Source organism: Peromyscus californicus, unplaced genomic scaffold (assembly GCF_007827085.1).
Source record: "Peromyscus californicus insignis strain IS unplaced genomic scaffold, ASM782708v3 Scaffold_5__1_contigs__length_169319896, whole genome shotgun sequence".
Classification (NCBI taxonomy): Eukaryota; Metazoa; Chordata; class Mammalia; order Rodentia; family Cricetidae; genus Peromyscus; species Peromyscus californicus.
The window spans coordinates 86,422,094-86,439,639 of NW_026294573.1; the positions used below are offsets into that span (position 1 = coordinate 86,422,094).

A 17,546-nucleotide genomic window follows, 5' to 3' on the forward strand; every position below is an offset into this window, starting at 1 on the left:
CCCACCGTGCTCCACTGAGAAGCATCAAGGCCGCCTTTCTCCCACCTGCAGCCTGGCCTCCTGGAGCCAACATCCACTCTAGTCCGTGTGAGGAAAAGTGCAGCCACACTGGGCATCGCCATTGAGGGTGGTGCCAACACACGCCAGCCTCTGCCCAGGATTGTCACAATTCAGGTAGGTCTTCAAAGGTTCCCCTTGTGGAAGTCCCCCTGTCTTAAAGAGCTCATTCTCAGCACCCTCAGAATTTGCCTCCCAGAGGGGACATCAAACCTGAAGACAGACCCAGTGCCCCTCTTGAATGGCAAGCTCCTTGACGTGTTGGGCTGCCTGGGCAGACTAGCAGGAACATGGCCGCCCACCCCACCCCCACTCCATGCTGGCCCAGAACTTAGGAAGTTGCCTCCTCTCGCTCTGCAGAGCCCAACTTTGCCAGGACTGTGGACTCTAGATTGGCAACGTAGCTGCTTATCTCTGCCGGTGGTCAAAACCAGGTACCCACATGACCCCTGCTTCTGTCTCCCTGTGCAGCGAGGAGGTTCTGCCCATAACTGCGGGCAGCTCAAGGTGGGCCACGTGATTCTGGAAGTGAATGGGCTGACGCTTCGGGGTAAGGAGCACAAAGAGGCTGCCCGAATCATCGCCGAGGCCTTCAAGACCAAAGAGAGGGACTACATCGACTTCCTGGTCACTGAGTTCAACGTGATGCTCTAGGGGTGGGGTCAAGGTCAAGACTATAGGACAGGGTCACAGGCAGACTCCCCCTCCTACCCTGACACATATACCCTGCCTGGTCCCCTGGCCCAGATTAGGAGAAAAAGAGAACCAGACAGGGCAAGCAACGAGTCAGGTCCAAATCTGTGCGCCAGACACACAGTAGGAGCTCAATAAAACTGCGTTAGCGAAGGGAAGGAAGGCAGAGCACCTTTCTCTGGGCCGGATGGGGGTGCTGCCACCCCCAGATGCCTAGGTCTTTGGCTATGAGGTCACAGGAGAGTTCACGGACTGCTCCCTGCCGGGGGACCTTCAGTGCCACAAATGAGCCGCCAGCACGCCTGTTCACACCAGTCGCACCCCTTTTCTCCTAGCTCAGTGTCCCTAGGGTATTTATTTATTTCCTTTCCTGCGCTTCAGGGGACCCCAGGCCCCAGATCCCCTTTGCACCCCCAGCCTATCCCAGAGGCCTTGCAGGCAACCAGCAATGTCAGTGTATTTATATACAGAGCTTACGACTTTAATTTTTCAATAAAGAAATCTGAACAAGGTTGGGGGCCAGTGTGCTATGCTGTCGCCTGTGGGCAAGGGTTTGGATTGCTCATTGTGTGGAGATGGGAGGGGGTGGGCACCCAGACTGTCACACACTATCAGCCGAATTCTGAACACCAGCTGGTCAGTCAGGGATAGGTGCGGGGGGCACAGACGGCTTGGGGCTCACCTGCCTGTTGGAGGACCTGACTGAAGCTGTGAGGGCAGAATTCGCTTAAGTAGTGTGAAGTTAACATTGTTAAATGAGGGCACACAGCTGGGCGGTGGTGGCGCACGCCTTTAATCCCAGCACTCGGGAGGCAGAGCCAGGCGGATCTCTGTGAGTTCGAGGCCAGTCTGGGCTACCAAGTGAGTTCCAGGAGAGGCGCAAAGCTACACAGAGAAACCCTGTCTCAAAAAACCAAAAAAAAAAAAAAAAAAAAAAAAAAAATTAGGGCACACAGGTATGCTCCCAGATAGAATATGCTATGGGCAGAAGGTTTAAAAACACACCTTGGGGCTGGGAAAATGGCTTAGTCAGTAAAGAAATTACCCTACAGTCATGAAGACCTGAGTTCAATCTGCAGAACCAATATAAAAAGCCAGACACGGTAGCCTACATTTGTAATCCAAACACTGGAGAGGCAAAAAAACAGGGCAATGCTGGAGCTCACTCACCAGCCAGACTTGCCCCATCAGGAAGCCTCTGGTCAGTGAGAGAGCGCGTCTTAAGGAATGACTCTGAGGAATAGCATCTGAGGTCTGGCTTCCACGTGCGTACATGGGCACAAGCACACACCTGCACCACACAGGCATGCTTTAGCACACACATGAGTACATACATACACCACACACACACACACACACACACACCAGACTGGTCATCTTGTGTGCAATCCAGGAAGCCAACTCTGTAACCCAGATTTATAGGAAAGTGACTCATTAAGGAAGGACAAAGAGAAGTCCACAGCACACGATACATCCCGCAGGGCACCTTCTATTTCCCAGAGCTCATCTTCTACTTCCCAAAGGGCACCTTCAGCCTCATCACACAGCATCCTGGATGTGCAGAGACTGAGAGCTATTTAAAGAACTGTTTCCACTTAGGGCCAGGGATGGATGCGCCTCACTGTCTCTGTGGACAAGGCCCACAGCCAAGGTAGTGGAATCCTGGGCTCTTCCTGCTCTCCCTCCTGACAGGGCCCATCTGCTCCAGCATCCAAGGGTAGTGGGGATTAGAATCAGACACAGGAGAGAGAGGGTCATGCAGAGAAGGCAGCAAAACTCGGCTTGGCCTTTTGCCCAAGGACCAGCCCAAGAGCCATTTCCTCCTGCCATTATGATGTCTGGGGGAAAGAGGTGTGGCAAGCCCTTTACCAGAAGGTCCAGGGCTCTGTCTGAGGTAGGCAGGGGCCATCTGTCCCACGGTCTTGTACAAGATCCTGCTCTTGGGACGGGAGTGAGGCTCAGTGGTAAAGCATTTGTATTGCAAGACCCCGGGTTCTAAATCTCTAGCAATGATTTAGGCTTAAGTCTCAGTGACCATCCTTTTCTTTCAAACCCAAGCAGACCACCAGAAACCAAAGCCATGGTTCTCCCAAGGCAGTTGGTACCCACCCAGTCCACTCAAGGCTTCAGCCCCTCTCAGGATCATGGCTGCTCCTTCCTTTCCCTGTAAGGTCTGTCACTTCTCTGAGGGAATAGCCCCTGTCCAACTACAGAGGGCTTTGCCAGGCTCAGGGCTCCTGACACCAGACTTCAGTTCAATTCCCGAGGAAGTGTGGCAGGTGATTTGTGCTCAGGTTCTCTGCCTGTAAGATGCACAGGTAGATTCAGTCACGGCCCTGCCAACAGTGATCAGATCCCCACACCTGGAGCCCAGAAATGCACAAGAAGTGTTAACAAGTCCAGTAGCCACGTGGTAACAGCCACAGGCCCAGGGAGGCCCTGCCCATGGGATTCTGTGTGACCGAAACAGAAGAATGCCCTACCTCCTCTGGGCCAGATTCTCGTGCTTTGTCCTGAATGCGGAGCTTCCAGGCTGTTGCTGGCTGGCTGGGAGATCTTAGGCTGGTCACTGGACTGCTGTTTGACCTGGAGGGCAGAGACATTGTCTTGGCCCTAACTGACCAGCTCCCTACTTGGTCCAACCCCTTGAGGACAGAGCTCCACAGCCCCAAGTCTAATCCACAAAAGGGTAGGGTAAGAATGAGTTTCTGGTGCAGCTGCTTCCAGAATTCCTGAGCCTGGCTCTGTTGGAGGGGTCCACTGGAGTGTTCCTAATGGGTTTTTACATTCCAAATACCAAGGGAACTGCATTCACTCATTTTTGCAGTACTGGAGACTGAATTCAGGCCGAGGCAACACCCCAGCTGAGCTATATCCCCAGTTCTTTAGACTTTTTGAGACAGTCTCTTTGTAGCCCAGGCTGGTCTTGAACATTCAATCCTGCTGCCTCAGCCTCTCCGGTGCCTGCAGCCAGGCCCGGTTTCCAGTGTAATTTAAATCTCCAAATTCCTTGGCAGTGAACGTAGGAAGATCGAGTTCAGACCCTCAGCAGCCTGAGCCCCAGGATAGACATCCATACTAGTGTCTTGGGAGGGATTCAGTAGGGTGGGGGGTGGAGGAGTCAGATGTCCACCTCAGCCATGTGTATGTGTTCGCTGACATCTTCTCTGTGGTGTCAACGATGAGGAGTAGATCGCTGGAGAGTCTCAGAGGGGCTCATCCCTGCTGAAGAACCCTGACAGGTTCCGGCAGGTGATACACCTCGCTAAGTCTCATTGTTCCTTCTGTTTCAGAACCTTTCAAAAGGGGACTTCCATGCTGCTCTGCTCCGGGGGTGTAGCTCACATTCTAATTTGCATTTCTGTCACTGTGATAAACACCAAGACGGAAAACAACGTAGTGGGGGAAAGGATTTATTTCATCTCACAGGTTACAGCCCATCTTTAAGGGAACTCAGATGCAGGGACCATTCTGACTGGCTTGCTCTACTACAACCAGGCTCGCCTTCCTAGGGAAGGTGCTGCCCACAGTGGGCTAGCCCTCCCACATCAATCATCAGTGGAGATGATCTTATACAGACATGGCCACAGGCCAATGTGATGGAGGCAATTCTTCAAGCAAGGTTCCCTCTTCCCAGGTGACTCAAGGTTGTGTCAAATTGGCAATAAAATCTAACCAGGTCAGCTCTCTTCCACGACGGTATGCACGCGGGCCTTTCCTACTCCGACATTTCCTGCCACAACTTGATGAGGAAGCCTAGCAGAGGGAGAGTTTTGGGTTCTTGCAATACGGGCCTGCCCAAAGGAGTGCCAAGTTGGCCTGTAAGCTACCTGCAGCTCTCTGTGGAAGAAAGTGAGGTGTGAGGTGAGGTGGCCGGATGTAGGGCGCACAGACAGGTGATGAGTCTATACTTCCTCAGATTCTACTCCTTTTGCTCCTCAGCTGTGTAGCCTTGGGCAAGCCAATTAACCTCTCTGAGCTGTCTGCCATCTTTACATGCAGAGCGCAATGCTGACGTAATTTGGAGACTTCTGCCCAGTACACCCAAGTAGTCCTTTGGTGGCTGAAGCCAGCCAGCCAGTGCTGGAGTTGCCACTGTTGGCTGTGTGGGGAGCGTCCGGCAGTAAGACAATGGGAGAGCCATCTGCACGCGGAGACACATCTGGCTGAGACACAGCGGCAGTGGGGCCGGTGTTAAATAGATTAATGTCTTGGTGGGGCTGACGCCATGTGTCTCTGCACCCCTCTGCACCCCCAGAAGCAGCAGTGCTGAATTCGAAGTTTTGCTGTTCTGCACCGGCAAGTAGCAAACAGAACCGGAGCAGGGGCCCAGGCCAGTCTGACACTCCACATTTCCACTGTTCGAGGTGGCTTTGGTGGAAGACATTATTTCTACCTCGTCCCTCTCTGGCTTACATTTCCAGGTCCTTCTTTCTGGCCTCGGGGCCAGAAGACGGGTAGTAACCCCGCCTACCTCACAGGAGCCTAACACCGCACAAGGAGCGCACAATTTATCACTACAGTTACTGAACGGCAGGTCTCCCTCTTCAAACCTGGTGACTCCTTCCTCACGGCGTCTCCATAGATCCCCCACACAGATACCGTCCTCTCCGGGCCTCAGTTTCCCCTTCTGCGTCAGGGCAGGCTCGCACAGGAAGATGCAGCCCAGTAGATCTGAGATTTCAGCCTATTTAGCCTGAGAATCAAAGTCGGGGGCGGGGCGAAGCCTCCGGCCTCTCGACGATTGGTGGATCTCGCAGAAGCTCCGTCCCCGGGAGCCTGTCCCTCTGCCGTCTCGGGCGGGCTGCGGGCATTATGCAAAGCAGCCGCGCCCCGCCTCGCGCGCGGATTGGAGGCCTTTGTCTGCCGCTCAACTCCAGGAAACCAGGGCGCGAGGTAGCAGCAGCAGGTGAGACCCGGAGGGGAGAGCGAGGGGACGTGGAGCTTGGCTTTCGGGGACTCAGTTTCCCCTTCGGGAGGATGGGGACGGGAGCGGGCAGCGCTGCGGGACTGGTCCTGCTGGGCCCGCGAGGCTTCGGATCTCCACGTGGGAGCTCCACGCGCGCGCGAGGGGACGGATCGTGGCTCCGGGAGTCCGGAGGGCGAGATCACCGACCCAGCCGCACCCCTGGGACTCAGGGACAACGGGATGCCCTGGTCCCGCCCCTTCGGCCTCAATCTCCACCTCTGCACAGTGGGGGCGTGGGCTTCTGTCCTCCAGCCCAGGCACCTCGCCTACCGGGCAGGGGTCCCGGGGGACCGGGGGTGGTCCTTGGCGGGGCTGCAGGCGGTGTTTGGCAGAAGGCGTGGCCCTGTTGCTTGGTGACCAGGGAGGTGGGGCACTGCTGTTCTGAGATTTGTGTGAGACTGGGTCACCAGGCAACAACTCGGCGGGCCAGGCAGCCTCGGAGCCTCGCACTGTCCCTGGATGCCGAACGCAAGTTTTTTTTTCTTCTTTATTTTGTCGGGCGGGGGTGAGGGGCGGCGTAGGGTGGGCTGTCTCCACAGTGGGAGGAACCGGGAGGAGCTGTCAAAATGGGGTCAGTCCCCTCTTGGTACTCAAGAGGCGCAGGAGGCACAGAGAGGTGGCGCGGTTTACCCAAGGGCGCACAGCAGGGAGGCGCGAAGCGGGTCTCTACCCTGTAGTGGAAGGCAAAGCCAGGGTCAAATTGCTGTGAAATCTTGGACGAGACCTCTGACGCTCCTTCCTTGGGCTTTAGTTGAAAGAAAGGACAGGACGAGGAGAATCAAAAGCCCTTCTGCGTTTGAAAAAGTTGGAAAGGAAAGTTGCTGAAAACAAACGCGAGCTATTTTAGAGCCGAGAAGAGAAGCTGAGCCGGCCGCAGTGAAAAGAGGCATTGTTTCTGCCCTCTAAAACAGAAGAAATAGGCTGAATCTGAAGCATAAAGGTTAAGGCTAGATACACAGAGACTCCCCGAAGAATTTCCCAGGTTCCTCTTCTGGAGTTGTTGGGGTTGATGCTGGGGCCGTTTTGTTGAGGTAATAGAATAGTTGCGCTGGGTGAAATGGGACCCAAGTCTGTTTGACCTGCTGATGTGAGGAGCAATCTGCGGATGGCGCAGGCAGTATTGTGGGTTTGTCCCATGGTTGTCCCCGTGTTCCGCAGGAGGGACAAGTGCCCACGCGGGTATTCCCTCCCAGAGGCCAGCTGGTTTGCATTGAAACCACGTGATCATGGCTCTCTTGAGAGGGGATTTCATCAGCTCCCAGGGCAGGGTTTTTCAGAGGGCCAGGGACTCTACAGACACCGCTGGCTGCGTTGGGAGGGGACTTGGAAACTGCACCGCGTTGTGCCAGTCAGTGGACCCCTGTGGGAGCGGCATTTCAGAGAACCCAGAGCTTCAGATGGCCTCCTCCCTGGGCAGATCCAGAGATACAGCAGGAAGTCACTTTCAGGCTTTACTTCTGAGCAACTCAGTTTACCCCTCTAGAAATGGTCAGGGTGGTATTCCCTCTAGTACCATCTTCAAGCGCAGGTGGGTAGCATCTTAGAAAGCTTTTGTTCAGCATCCCCATCTAAGTTTAGAGATAAAGAAATTGAAGCCAGAGAAAGAACAGAATAACCGCAATAACATTATATTGGTGACAATAGGTAGTTCATTGCACACTGCCTCAGGCCGCTGTTCCAGGGGTCTCACTGTAGGTGGGAAGGTGGGGGTGGGTGAAGCTGTTATCTCCCCAGCGCCCAGGACAGAGCCCTGCTAGATTCTGTCATTCATTTCCTAGCATTGCCACTAGGTGGATGCTATTGTCCCCATTGTACAGTCTACGGTTCAGAGAATCACCCACCTTGAGTCGCACAGCTCTCTGGTGAGTCTAGCAGGTTCTCAGTTTGGGATGGTTCCCAGCAGTTCAATACCGCTTTCTGGGATAGCATGTTGGTGCTTACACGGCGGGAACCAGTGAGTGTGTGCATCGGGGCTTTTCGGAGAGCCACATACCAGCTGAGAGTACAGCTCAGTGGAGAGCAGCCAGGGCTGGGCTAGGGTGGTGTGAGCCTGAATTCCAAAAGATCAGCCCTTTCACCTTGAAGGGACCAAGCACTCTCCCACAGCTGTCTCTGTGCGGGGAACGAGAATCCTGGGCCCTTAGAGACATCTGGCAGCCCGTGCAGGGCTTTGGAGCATTGGAAGGTGACGTGGGCTTTGAGGGAGGAACAGTGTCCTGGGAAACCTGGAGAGAACATGGTTGGTGTCTCCAGAACACTTTCTGGGGTAGTGCTTTTCAGCCTACCCAGGGTCCTTGGATGTGGGGGAGTATATTAGAGAGGTTCCAGAATAAAACAGCTCAGGTCTGACTGGCTGATAGTCCTGCCCTACAACCTCCCGTTTTAGCCTCTAGTCTCTCCTCCATCCTGCCTATAGCCCCATCTTGGCTCTGGTCCCCACTGCCAAGTGTCAGCCAAACCAGCTGGACTGCTAAGCCAGGCCCTCCTGCCGGGGCCTCCCCTACCCATCTCTAGGCCCTTGCCAGCACCCCATCACCCCATAGCCTATTCCGGAGAGGAGCTGGGATCAAAGCCAGATAGCATACCCAACTGTCAGTCTCCTTGGTGTCCTGGGACTACAGCCAAGGACCAAGAACTTGGGGGAAGGGGATGTGAGGTTGAGGAGCCCCCCAAGTAAGGGATTAATCTGTGGGGGGAGCACTACATTTATGAATGTCCTTAATATGCTATGTGACTTTGGACAAGGTATATAACTTCTCTGCGTCTTCTTTATCTTTTAAATGCCCATTTGCTTATGAGGAGCCCATCAGATAATATGCACTATGCCTCAAAATGCTAAGAGTTGCCAAGGCTCGGAGCAGGAAGCCTCGTCTTCGTTGTGCTGTTTTCAAATGTTGCACAGTGGCTAGAGGAGCAGGAAACAGCTCAAGGCATCAGATAAATAAAAAGAGAAGGTGTGGGAGCTGCCGGATGCCACAGAGGTTCAGAGCTGCAAAGAAGCTCAGTGCCCGGCCGCTCTGTCAGCTCTGAAAAGGGAACTGAGGCAGGGGATGCCCGGGTGTTGCTATGCAGATGTGAAGCAGGTGGAAGTGTAGCTAGAGTTTTCCTGCCTGGCCCACAGTCAGGACAAATCTCTCTCACCCACCAGTCCCACAGCCTCTCAGACCCGACCAAGTAAACACAGAGACTTACATTGGTTACAAACTGTACGGCCGTGGCAGGCTTCTTGCTAACTGTTCTTACAACTCAAATTGATCCATTTCCATTAATCTATACCTTGCCACATGGCTCGTGGCTTACCGGCATCTTCACATGCTGTTTGTCATCGTGGCGGTTGGCAGTGTCTCTCTGACTCAGCCTTCCACTTCCCAGCTTTAGTCTCCTCCTTGTCCCGCCTACACTTCCTACCTAGCCAATGGCCAATCAGTGTTTTATTTATCGACTAATTAGCAACACATTTGCCATACAAAACATCCCACAGCATGGAAGCCCTTGTGTATCTGTCTATCTTTGTCTGTCTGTCTGTCTGTGGTGGTGGGGGTGGAGCATGGGGCCTTGTGCCCACTGCACTGAGCTGTACCCTCAGTCCACATATACAGTTGTAAACACCATTATATAGTCTTCTGAGAAGAGTGAAAAACTGTTCCTTTGAGAGCAAATATAATTTTGTTTTGATTTTTTTGTTTGTGAGACAGGGTTTCTCTGTAAAGCACTGGCTGTCCTGGAACTTGCTCTGTAGACCAGGCTGGCCTCGAACTCACAGAAATCTGCCTGCCGCTGCCTCCCAAGTGCTGGGATTAAAGACGTGCGCTACCACCACCCAGCTGGGAACAAATATAATTTATTTCAGCAATCCCCTATTGCTGGACACTGAGGTTGTTTCCAACCTCTTCACTAACTGTGTTTCAGTCACAAAATAATTAAGATTGGATATCCTGGTTCAAGCCCTGCTTCCTCACTTGTAAACCAGGATGAGGAATTCCTATCTCCTTGGATTGGTATGGAGGTTGGGGGATGAGGAGGACTTTTACAAGATATTTGACACAAAGTTAGTTCTCAATAAAACCTCGCTGCTAGCAACACATTCTTGGCACCGTGCACTTTCAAATTTTTACTCTGAAAAAAGCTTGAGAGATTTGCATCTCTATGGTTGCATTCACCCTCCTTATAACCTTGGTTTTTATTAGCTAAGGGTGGCCTGTTTCCTCCCCTCCTGAATGGCTAAGGATGAACACACACATTTTCTAGCTGGGTCACTGGCTGTTTTGGGAGTCACATGGTAATAGTACCCCTCACACCTGGGAGGGCTGGCTCCCCTTTGTGTGTGGGGGCTCTGCAACTGGAGCTTTGGCTGACGTTGGGGAAAGTTCTGTGGGGAGCATGCCCTGTGGCCACATCACCGAGGACGAGGCCATTGCTCCAAGGCAGGCACTCTGTGTCAGCTAAGGCACGGCACCGACACCTGAGGGTGCACACCACACCATCTCTCCTTACTGCATCCCGTGAGTCATCCTGTGCCCTGTCTTACAGAGGAGTAACCTGGGACTCAGAGAGTCTTTATCAGCAAGGATCTTGCCAAGGTCACTCAGCTTCCAAGAGCCCTGGAAGTCTCAGCCTGTCTCCATGACCACACATCAGCACAAGGGGGCTTCTTGGGTGGGCAAATGGAATGGAGTCCAGGAGGTTCAGTGGACCTCTGATCACCTCAAATATATATTCTCTCTCTCTCTCTCCTCTCTCTCTCTTTCTCTCTCTCTCTCTCTCTCTCTCTCTCTCTCTCTCTCTCTCTCTCTCTCTCTCTAACTTCATTTATTTTTATGTGTGTAAGTGTTTCCTCTGCATGTATGTATGTGTTCCATGTGTATGCCTGGTGCTCACCTAGGCCAGAAGATGGCATTGGATCCCTTGGAACAGGTGGTTGTGAGCCATCATGTAAATGCTGGGAACTGAACCCTGGTTCTCTGCAAGTACTGCAGCAGTACTCTTAACTGCTGAGCTTTCTGTCCAGCCTCTTGGTGACCATCTCTTGAAGCCCCAGATCCAAAGTTCAGAGAAAGAACACCTATGTCCCTAGTGACCCAGGAGTCAGAGGTCCTAACCAGGCTTCCATCACTCTCTTTGATCCTCTGTGGCTTCTGGCCCTGCCCAGACGCACTGTGTCCTTTGACCTGGAAGGTCAGCCTCCTGGGCAGGAAGAGAGAGTGACCTTCCCAGGGAAGGAGAGCCAGGACAGAGGAGGGTCTGAGATGGATTGACAGCCCCACTCCTATGGTGTCTGACGCTGATTTTTCAAGAGAGCTGGGCTGCTCGTGGCTCTGCTGTACCTCTGCGGCTCCTGAAGGATCAAGGGAGGGCAGGATGGCTAAGCAGTGGCAAGGAGAGGGCAAAGGTCCAACGGAATGTCTGGTCCCAAGGCCAAGGCAACAGGCAAAGGCTTGTTGTGCTCCAGAGGCTGATGGCCAGGGTACAGGGTTCTTGTCCGGGTGGCTAATATCTTCCTTCTAGGCCTCAGTATCCTCCTGTGAGCAGTGGAAGAACAGTCCTGATCTACAGCCAGTTCTAACTACATCTGATGAGAAGGCGAAGGAAGCGCACAGGAGGCCCTCAAGGGGGAGCAGAGCCTCCTTTTGCAAAGGAGTTGTAGCCTAGGCCTTGGGCTCCACCCTGGGTTCCCCTGCACACAGGCCTTAGGATCTCCACAGGCTGGCTGGGGTGAGCACTAGGCTTGGTTGGGAGGAGCCAGGTCCTCGTGGATCTGAGTCTCTACCATGTTCACCAGCTTTGTGTCCTTGGGCAAGTTGGGTGGGCTCTAGGGACCTTATGTACTCAGCTGTGAGATGGACACCTCACACCAGTCTTGATGACCGTTAGGGGCCTACAGACAGCTACCTGGGCAACTGGCGAGGTGCAGTGGATGATCTGGAATGCATCTGTGGTGTTTCTGTCATGTGTCGACCCATGCCAAATCCTTAAGAGTCAGGAGTCAAGAGACCAACGCTGGCCATATCATCACCTGGTGAGCACCAGGACAAATGGCAAGTCCCAAGGAGGTCACGCAGGAGCCAGGTCTGCAGGCAGCTCAAAGTCAACAGGGAGTCGAGGTGAATATTGGCGAGAAGCAGCAATATTGTTGGGGAGCACTCGTTGGGGAGCATTTCCTGGGGAGCAGTGAGGAGGTGGAGACCGGAGGAGGTGAGCACAGAGGGAGTGAGGGGGCTGGAGCAGGGCCCGCTGCCGCTTCTGGTTGTCCTAGTGCTGTGGACAAGTGTCCTGAGTGGCAAAAAAAATGTATAAGAAGCTGTGTTTGGGAGCTTGTGTTTGAGAAGATCCCATGAGGTTGTTTGTTGGGGGTTGAAGGGCAGGGCTGTCCAGGTGAGGAAGATTCTGGAAGATATGTGGGGAGAGATAAGGCCAGAATCTGGTGAAGTTTAGGAAACTCAGAAAATGGGTAGATGAGTTCCATGATGGAAGGGAGTGGCCAGGTGGACCACCCAGTCTGGCCTGAGAACCTGAATAAAGAATGGACCTATCTGAGGACAGGAGAAAGCTACTGTGTCCAAGCTCAGTTTGGTTGGGGCTTTGGCTGAGTAAATCAGGGATGGTATTGCTGCTGGAATACCATGTGAGCAAGGGCAGGGAGGGGGAGGAGAAGGCCCAAGTGGCAGGGTGAAGGACAGTAAATACTGGCCGCTGCCTCTGAAAAAGGCCGAGGGTGTGCCAGCTGCGGCAGCCACCTGGTGCTGATGGGTTAATGATGGGGGGCGGTGGGTGAGTGAGTGACAGGATGTCAGAGGGGCCCGCCTCCCACATAATGGGCCACATGGTCGCCAGGGCAGCAGGGAAGGCCTTGGCAAGATTTGGCTCTCTTCCATTAGTCCCTGGGGGTTGCAGCGGGAACCCTACCACCCAGATGTGGATACAAGGCAGGGACAGGGACGGAGGGGTTGAGAGGTCACTCAGTTGAAGGTGCTTGATGCTGACTTAGCCAGACTCTGGCAGTTGGCCCTCAGAGACTCCATTCCATTCATTCATCAGCCACCAGCCCTTGGAGGAGCCCAGAGACTCCCACCCAAGGAGCCACCCAGGGGCAGAGACTGTGGTGCTGAACTAGCTCCTGAGGTACCGTACGCTGGGCACTCTGCCCTCGAATTGACAGCTGAGCAGTGGCCACTCTGTTTAGCCCTGCTTCACAGAGGGGAAAACTGGCTCAAGGTGGTGGAGCCATCCAGGTCACAGAGCCTGCAGGAGGTGAGGCTGACATTGAATCCCCTGGCCTCTGGACTAAGATCCCTTCTCTCCATCGCACTTGGGTGGCCCCTAGCCTGGCTACTCCCTTGAGGTGCCCTGAGGGCTTTCTGCATGTCAGAGGGTTGATTTCATGTCTTTTGTGCTTCCTGACTTGACGCTCTGGGTCGGCAGGGGCGGCGTGGGGAGCCAGGAGCAGGCTCTGGGCAAATCCTGCAGCTTCTTCCCTTGTACCTGGCTCCTGCCTCTTCCTGGCTGCTCTGATCCAGCCCAGATCCTGAAGGGTAGGGAGCTCCTGTACCTTCTTCCCTGGCCCCCGAGTCCTCTCACAGCACACCTTGTTGTTTTCAAGGCCCCAAGCAGCTCCCACATCTTTGAAGCTGCCTTTCTAGAATGTCCCGCCTCAGCCCTGCTTGTGGCTTGCTCTTGCCTCTCTCTCCTTCCGGTCCCTTGTGTGGCTGTCGGCTCCCCACCCAGACCTTCCTGAAGGTCCTGCCTCACCTCCCCATCTTGTTACTCTCAAGCCTGTGTCTTAGGCCAGGGCACATCCCACATCTGGGACCCGAAACTGCTGGTGCTCAGAACCTGCTTGGTTCTATAAGTCCTCAGGCTCAGAAACACTGGAAGCAGCTGGGATGTGGGTCACCAGCCTGTCTCACACACTCTGCCTCAGGCACACCTGAAAGCCTACACACTTGTGAAGAGCCAGATGTGGTATGTCTGTGCCCTGCAGTGCCTCAAACAACTGCTACACTCCTTCCATAGAAGCCAAGGGAACTGGGGAGCCACAGGTTGACCATCAAGATAATTCTTTTATTTTTTTATTTTTTTTTTTTTTTTGGTTTTTTCGAGACAGGGTTTCTCTATGTAGCTTTGCACCTTTCCTGGAACTCACTTTGTAGCCCAGGCTGGCCTCGAACTCACAGAGATCCGCCTGGCTCTGCCTCCCAAGTGCTGGTACTTCATCTCTGGGGCTCTGAGGGGGAACCCACCGTAGGGGACATTCATCTCATCCTCCAGTTCTTCCAAGTTACCTAGAAAGTTCCACTACAGGTGTGTCTATCTCCAGGTATGGACAGCACGTGGAAAGAAATCCCAGAATCCTCCCTGAGATGACGAGACTTGTGGTAGTAGATGGGACAGAGTTAAAGCTGGAAGGACATGAACGAGCTCTGAGTCTGAGTCCGCCTTGTTAAGGTCTGCACTGAGACCTACAATATGGGAGGAGAGGATCTGATAAAGTCATTGGTGGCTGAAGAGGACGCATGGGGGCTGCAGGCTCCCCTTCCTGGGTCCAGCATGCAATGTGATTTTAGCCAAACGCCTGGCCTTTTCTGGACTTCTGTCTCCCCGCCAGTCCATGCAGGGTTGCATCTAAGGTCCTAAACCCCAAGGCCTCAGTAGTTTCTGTGAGCTCTTCCCGGTCAGTGCAGCCCCACAGTTGCCCAGCAAGGGGTTAAGCTCTTGGCGCCAGCTCCGCACAGCAAACCCCCTCCTTTTCACAAACACTTGTAGGAAATCAGGCTGGGCGCTTCCTGTGAGAAGGAGGAGGCAAGGCCAGGCCTCAGCTGCAGGGGCGGGGAGAAGTGAGGAGCGATGCTTGTCTGTGAGCTGAGGCGGTTCTGGCTGGCAGAGCAGTCTGGAGGCGGTCCAGGGTGCTGTGGAGGCAGGGGGCTCCCCAGGTTTGAAACAAAGACCTCGTGGGCAGCTCCCCTGAGCCCAGGCCGGCAGGATGGTGGTGTAGTCCAAGTGAGGTAAGGAGCTGAGCCAGGAGGAGGGCCAGAGGGAAGGCCGCCTTCCCTCTGGATGGGCCAGTCATAGACTCCCTGGACAACCCTGGCAGTCAGCCCAGCCCAGCCAGGAAGTCACAGCTATGCAGCTGCTGCCACTCCTGTCCAGCCCTGGGAGCCCAGCCCCCTGGCTAGAGTGGACTCCAGGATGCTCGTGTCCAGCTCCAGCTCTGATTTGGTTCCCTTGGTGAACTTAGACCAGTGTTGGTCCCTCTCTGTGCCCAGGGTGGGTCCATCTCCCGGCCAGTTAGTGCTTGGATTGCTGAGGGTCCATGGAGATGTGCAGGAGTGAGGAGCAGGCCAGGAGACGACACCCCCCTCTCTACACAAGGTCAGGGACAGAGTGTGGATGTTCTGGGGGCCAGGAGGCCAGTTTGGACCTAAAGTAGGGCAAGATAAGAGTCGGTAAAAGCCTGGCCCCTTTTCTCTTCCTCCCTGGCTGCTTGAGTCAGTCAGGGCCAGACTGGGGACATCCATTGTGGGCATCTCCGCTTTCTGCAGGCCAGAGGCCACTCCCTGTGAATAACTGGTCTATGCCCTGTCTCTGATCCAAACTTGCTTTGGAGCCCCACTGCCTAGCCCTTTAGAAGGGCCCAGCAGCTTGATCTGGAGGTCTCCCCCGCTATCCTCCTGCCTCCTACAAGTCTGATTTGCCTTGGTTTAATAGCCACGGTGTTCCTCTTCAATCTGAACTTCCTGGTTGTGAGGCCTCATTAGGTGTCTGCCTCAGTTTCCTAAGGTTAAGGTAGGGAGGGATGCCCTGACTGTCCTTGGTTGGATGGCATGGGGCTTCTGAGGGCCAAGAGTGCTGAAGGCTGTGTAGCCGTACCAAGGGAGGGTCCTCAGACTTCCAGGGCAGGAACAACCCCCCTGCCATTACACACACACACACACACACACACACACACACACACACACACACACACACCCTGCTTGTGTGGAGCAGCGGAGAAGAGGGGAATGCCTAGCCAGCAACTAAACAGAGTCCCTGGAGTGTGTTAGGACATGGAGGACAGGGCTGTATGGGTGTCAGATTGGGGGAGGCAAGGGCACAGAAAAGCAGTGTTTGGTGCTTCCTGGGGATGGGGTGCAGTTTCTCAGGGGTATGTGGGGACCCTTAGCCCAATGTTCCAGCCTTTGGCGGGCCTTAGTTATAGAGGGGCTGGCCCTCCTGGGTCAGGACATAGTTCATATGGCTAGCGTGTTCACCAGCTTCCACTGCTGCCCCGTGATGGCTGTCAGGACCTCGCTGCCTGTGTGTGACACCCGGGGACCAGGCCCTCAGGTCTCCTTGAAGTTCAGCCTGTATTTTCAGACCTCCACGCCTTTGTCTGTGCTGTTCCTCTGTCCTGGATGGCCTTCCTCATTCTCCCCTAGATGTGTTTGGTCTATTAAAGCTGTCCCCAAACTTCCTCCTTCGGTAGCTCTTCTGGATTGCGTCCTTCGTGACGGGCAGGATCTTGGCAAGCTTACGCTTTTCTGTATCCTGGGGCATGAGAACCTCCAAGTTCGTTTGGTGCATCTCATGCCAGTGTGCTCACCAGAGCAGGGTGAGGGGCACAGCAGTGGCTGGGCTAGGTGACCGCTTCTCCCCTGTAGAGAGAGGAGTAGTCAGCCAGTCACACACGCTCGGGTGGCAGTCACACCAGAGCTGGGTTCTGCTTGCCTGATGCTCAGCCTGCTGCTCCGTTGCACGTTTGGCATTGATGTGTGTTTGTTGATTGACTACCTGACTGATGGGTCAGTCCCAGGCTCCACGGCACAGAGAGCTGTGGCTTGCACAAGAGACTAAAGTCTTTCTCAGGAAAAGCTCACAGGTTGAGGCGCCTGAGGGATGGGTGCAAAACTGTAGCTGCTGACCACAGCTGCCTGTGACGTGCAGGCTCTGCTGAGCACAGTGAGATTTCTGCCACTGAGTCATTGCAGAAAACAGGCTCTTCCTCTTTTTGCACGCAAAGGTCTCTGTGATTGGGCAGGCTGCTCTGTGGTGGACTGGGGGGGGGGGGGGGAATAACCTTTCAAAAGTCAGAAAACCACACGCCACAGCCTCTCCTTGCAGAGACATCAGGAGGAGGCAAGATGTGGTTGCACCCGTCTATCTGCACACGCCTCCACACTGGGAGCCAGAAGATGGGAGAAGCCTTGTCGTGGTCCTGGTTTAAAGATTCTGAGGCCCGGTCCCAGGGCCTCTGAGCCAGGATCCTGTAGGCATAGACTGAGTGCTTAGAGAATTCTCACGTATACTCAAGGTCAAGGTCTCTTGTCACCATGGATTTGAGCAGGGGTGCAGGTTCTGTAGGGAACGGGGCGGTACGTGTGTGGTACTGCACATGGCAGAGGTCAGAGGGCAACCTGGAGTACTGAGCCTCCCCTTCTGGTGTTTGAGATGGTCTCTCATTCACTCCTGCACATGCCAGGTTAGCTGGCCTGCGAGCTGTCAACATTCCCTCCTCTCTGCCTCACATCTCCTGGTAGGGGTATGCCAGAATTACAGGTGCTTGCTCTACTGCAGCCAGCCTTTATGTGGGTTCTGGAGATTCGAACTCAGGTCACTAGGCTGGTTCAACCAGCTGAACCGTTCAGCTGTTTACCTGCCGAACCGTCTCCCCAGCCTCAACTTAAGAATTTTTCTAGTCATTCTTTTAAAAGTTACGTTTAATCATGTATGTGTGTGTGCGCGCGCGTGCGCGCGCACGCACGCACACGTGTTGCCATAGCACATACGTAGAGGTCACAGCACTTTTGAGAGTCAGTTCTCTCCTATCACGTGGGTCCCAGGGATTGAACTCGGG

At 54.3% G+C, this 17,546-nt stretch overlaps 2 protein-coding genes across 6 annotated transcripts in view; both read left to right on the plus strand.

The window, feature by feature from the left end:
* Positions 1-1,261, plus strand: part of Whrn (whirlin) — an 86,600-nt gene extending 85,339 nt beyond the window's left edge. For all 4 annotated transcript variants that reach the window (XM_052716380.1, XM_052716381.1, XM_052716382.1 and 1 more), the window contains 2 exons: positions 52-174; positions 529-1,261. In XM_052716380.1, the coding sequence (XP_052572340.1) occupies positions 52-174; positions 529-711 (306 nt within the window). In that variant the 3' untranslated portion in view covers positions 712-1,261. The remainder of the gene's footprint in view (positions 1-51; positions 175-528) is intronic.
* Positions 1,262-5,550: 4,289 nt separating this feature from the next.
* The window catches only part of Akna (AT-hook transcription factor), a 46,616-nt gene continuing 34,620 nt past the window's right edge, over positions 5,551-17,546 (plus strand). Inside the window, exon 1 of one of the 2 annotated variants that reach the window (XM_052716924.1) lies at positions 5,551-5,659. The gene's annotated coding sequence lies outside the window, so the exon portion shown is untranslated. Of the gene's footprint in view, positions 5,660-13,960; positions 14,719-17,546 lie in introns of those variants that run through there. The other variant, XM_052716923.1, reaches the window with a different exon arrangement.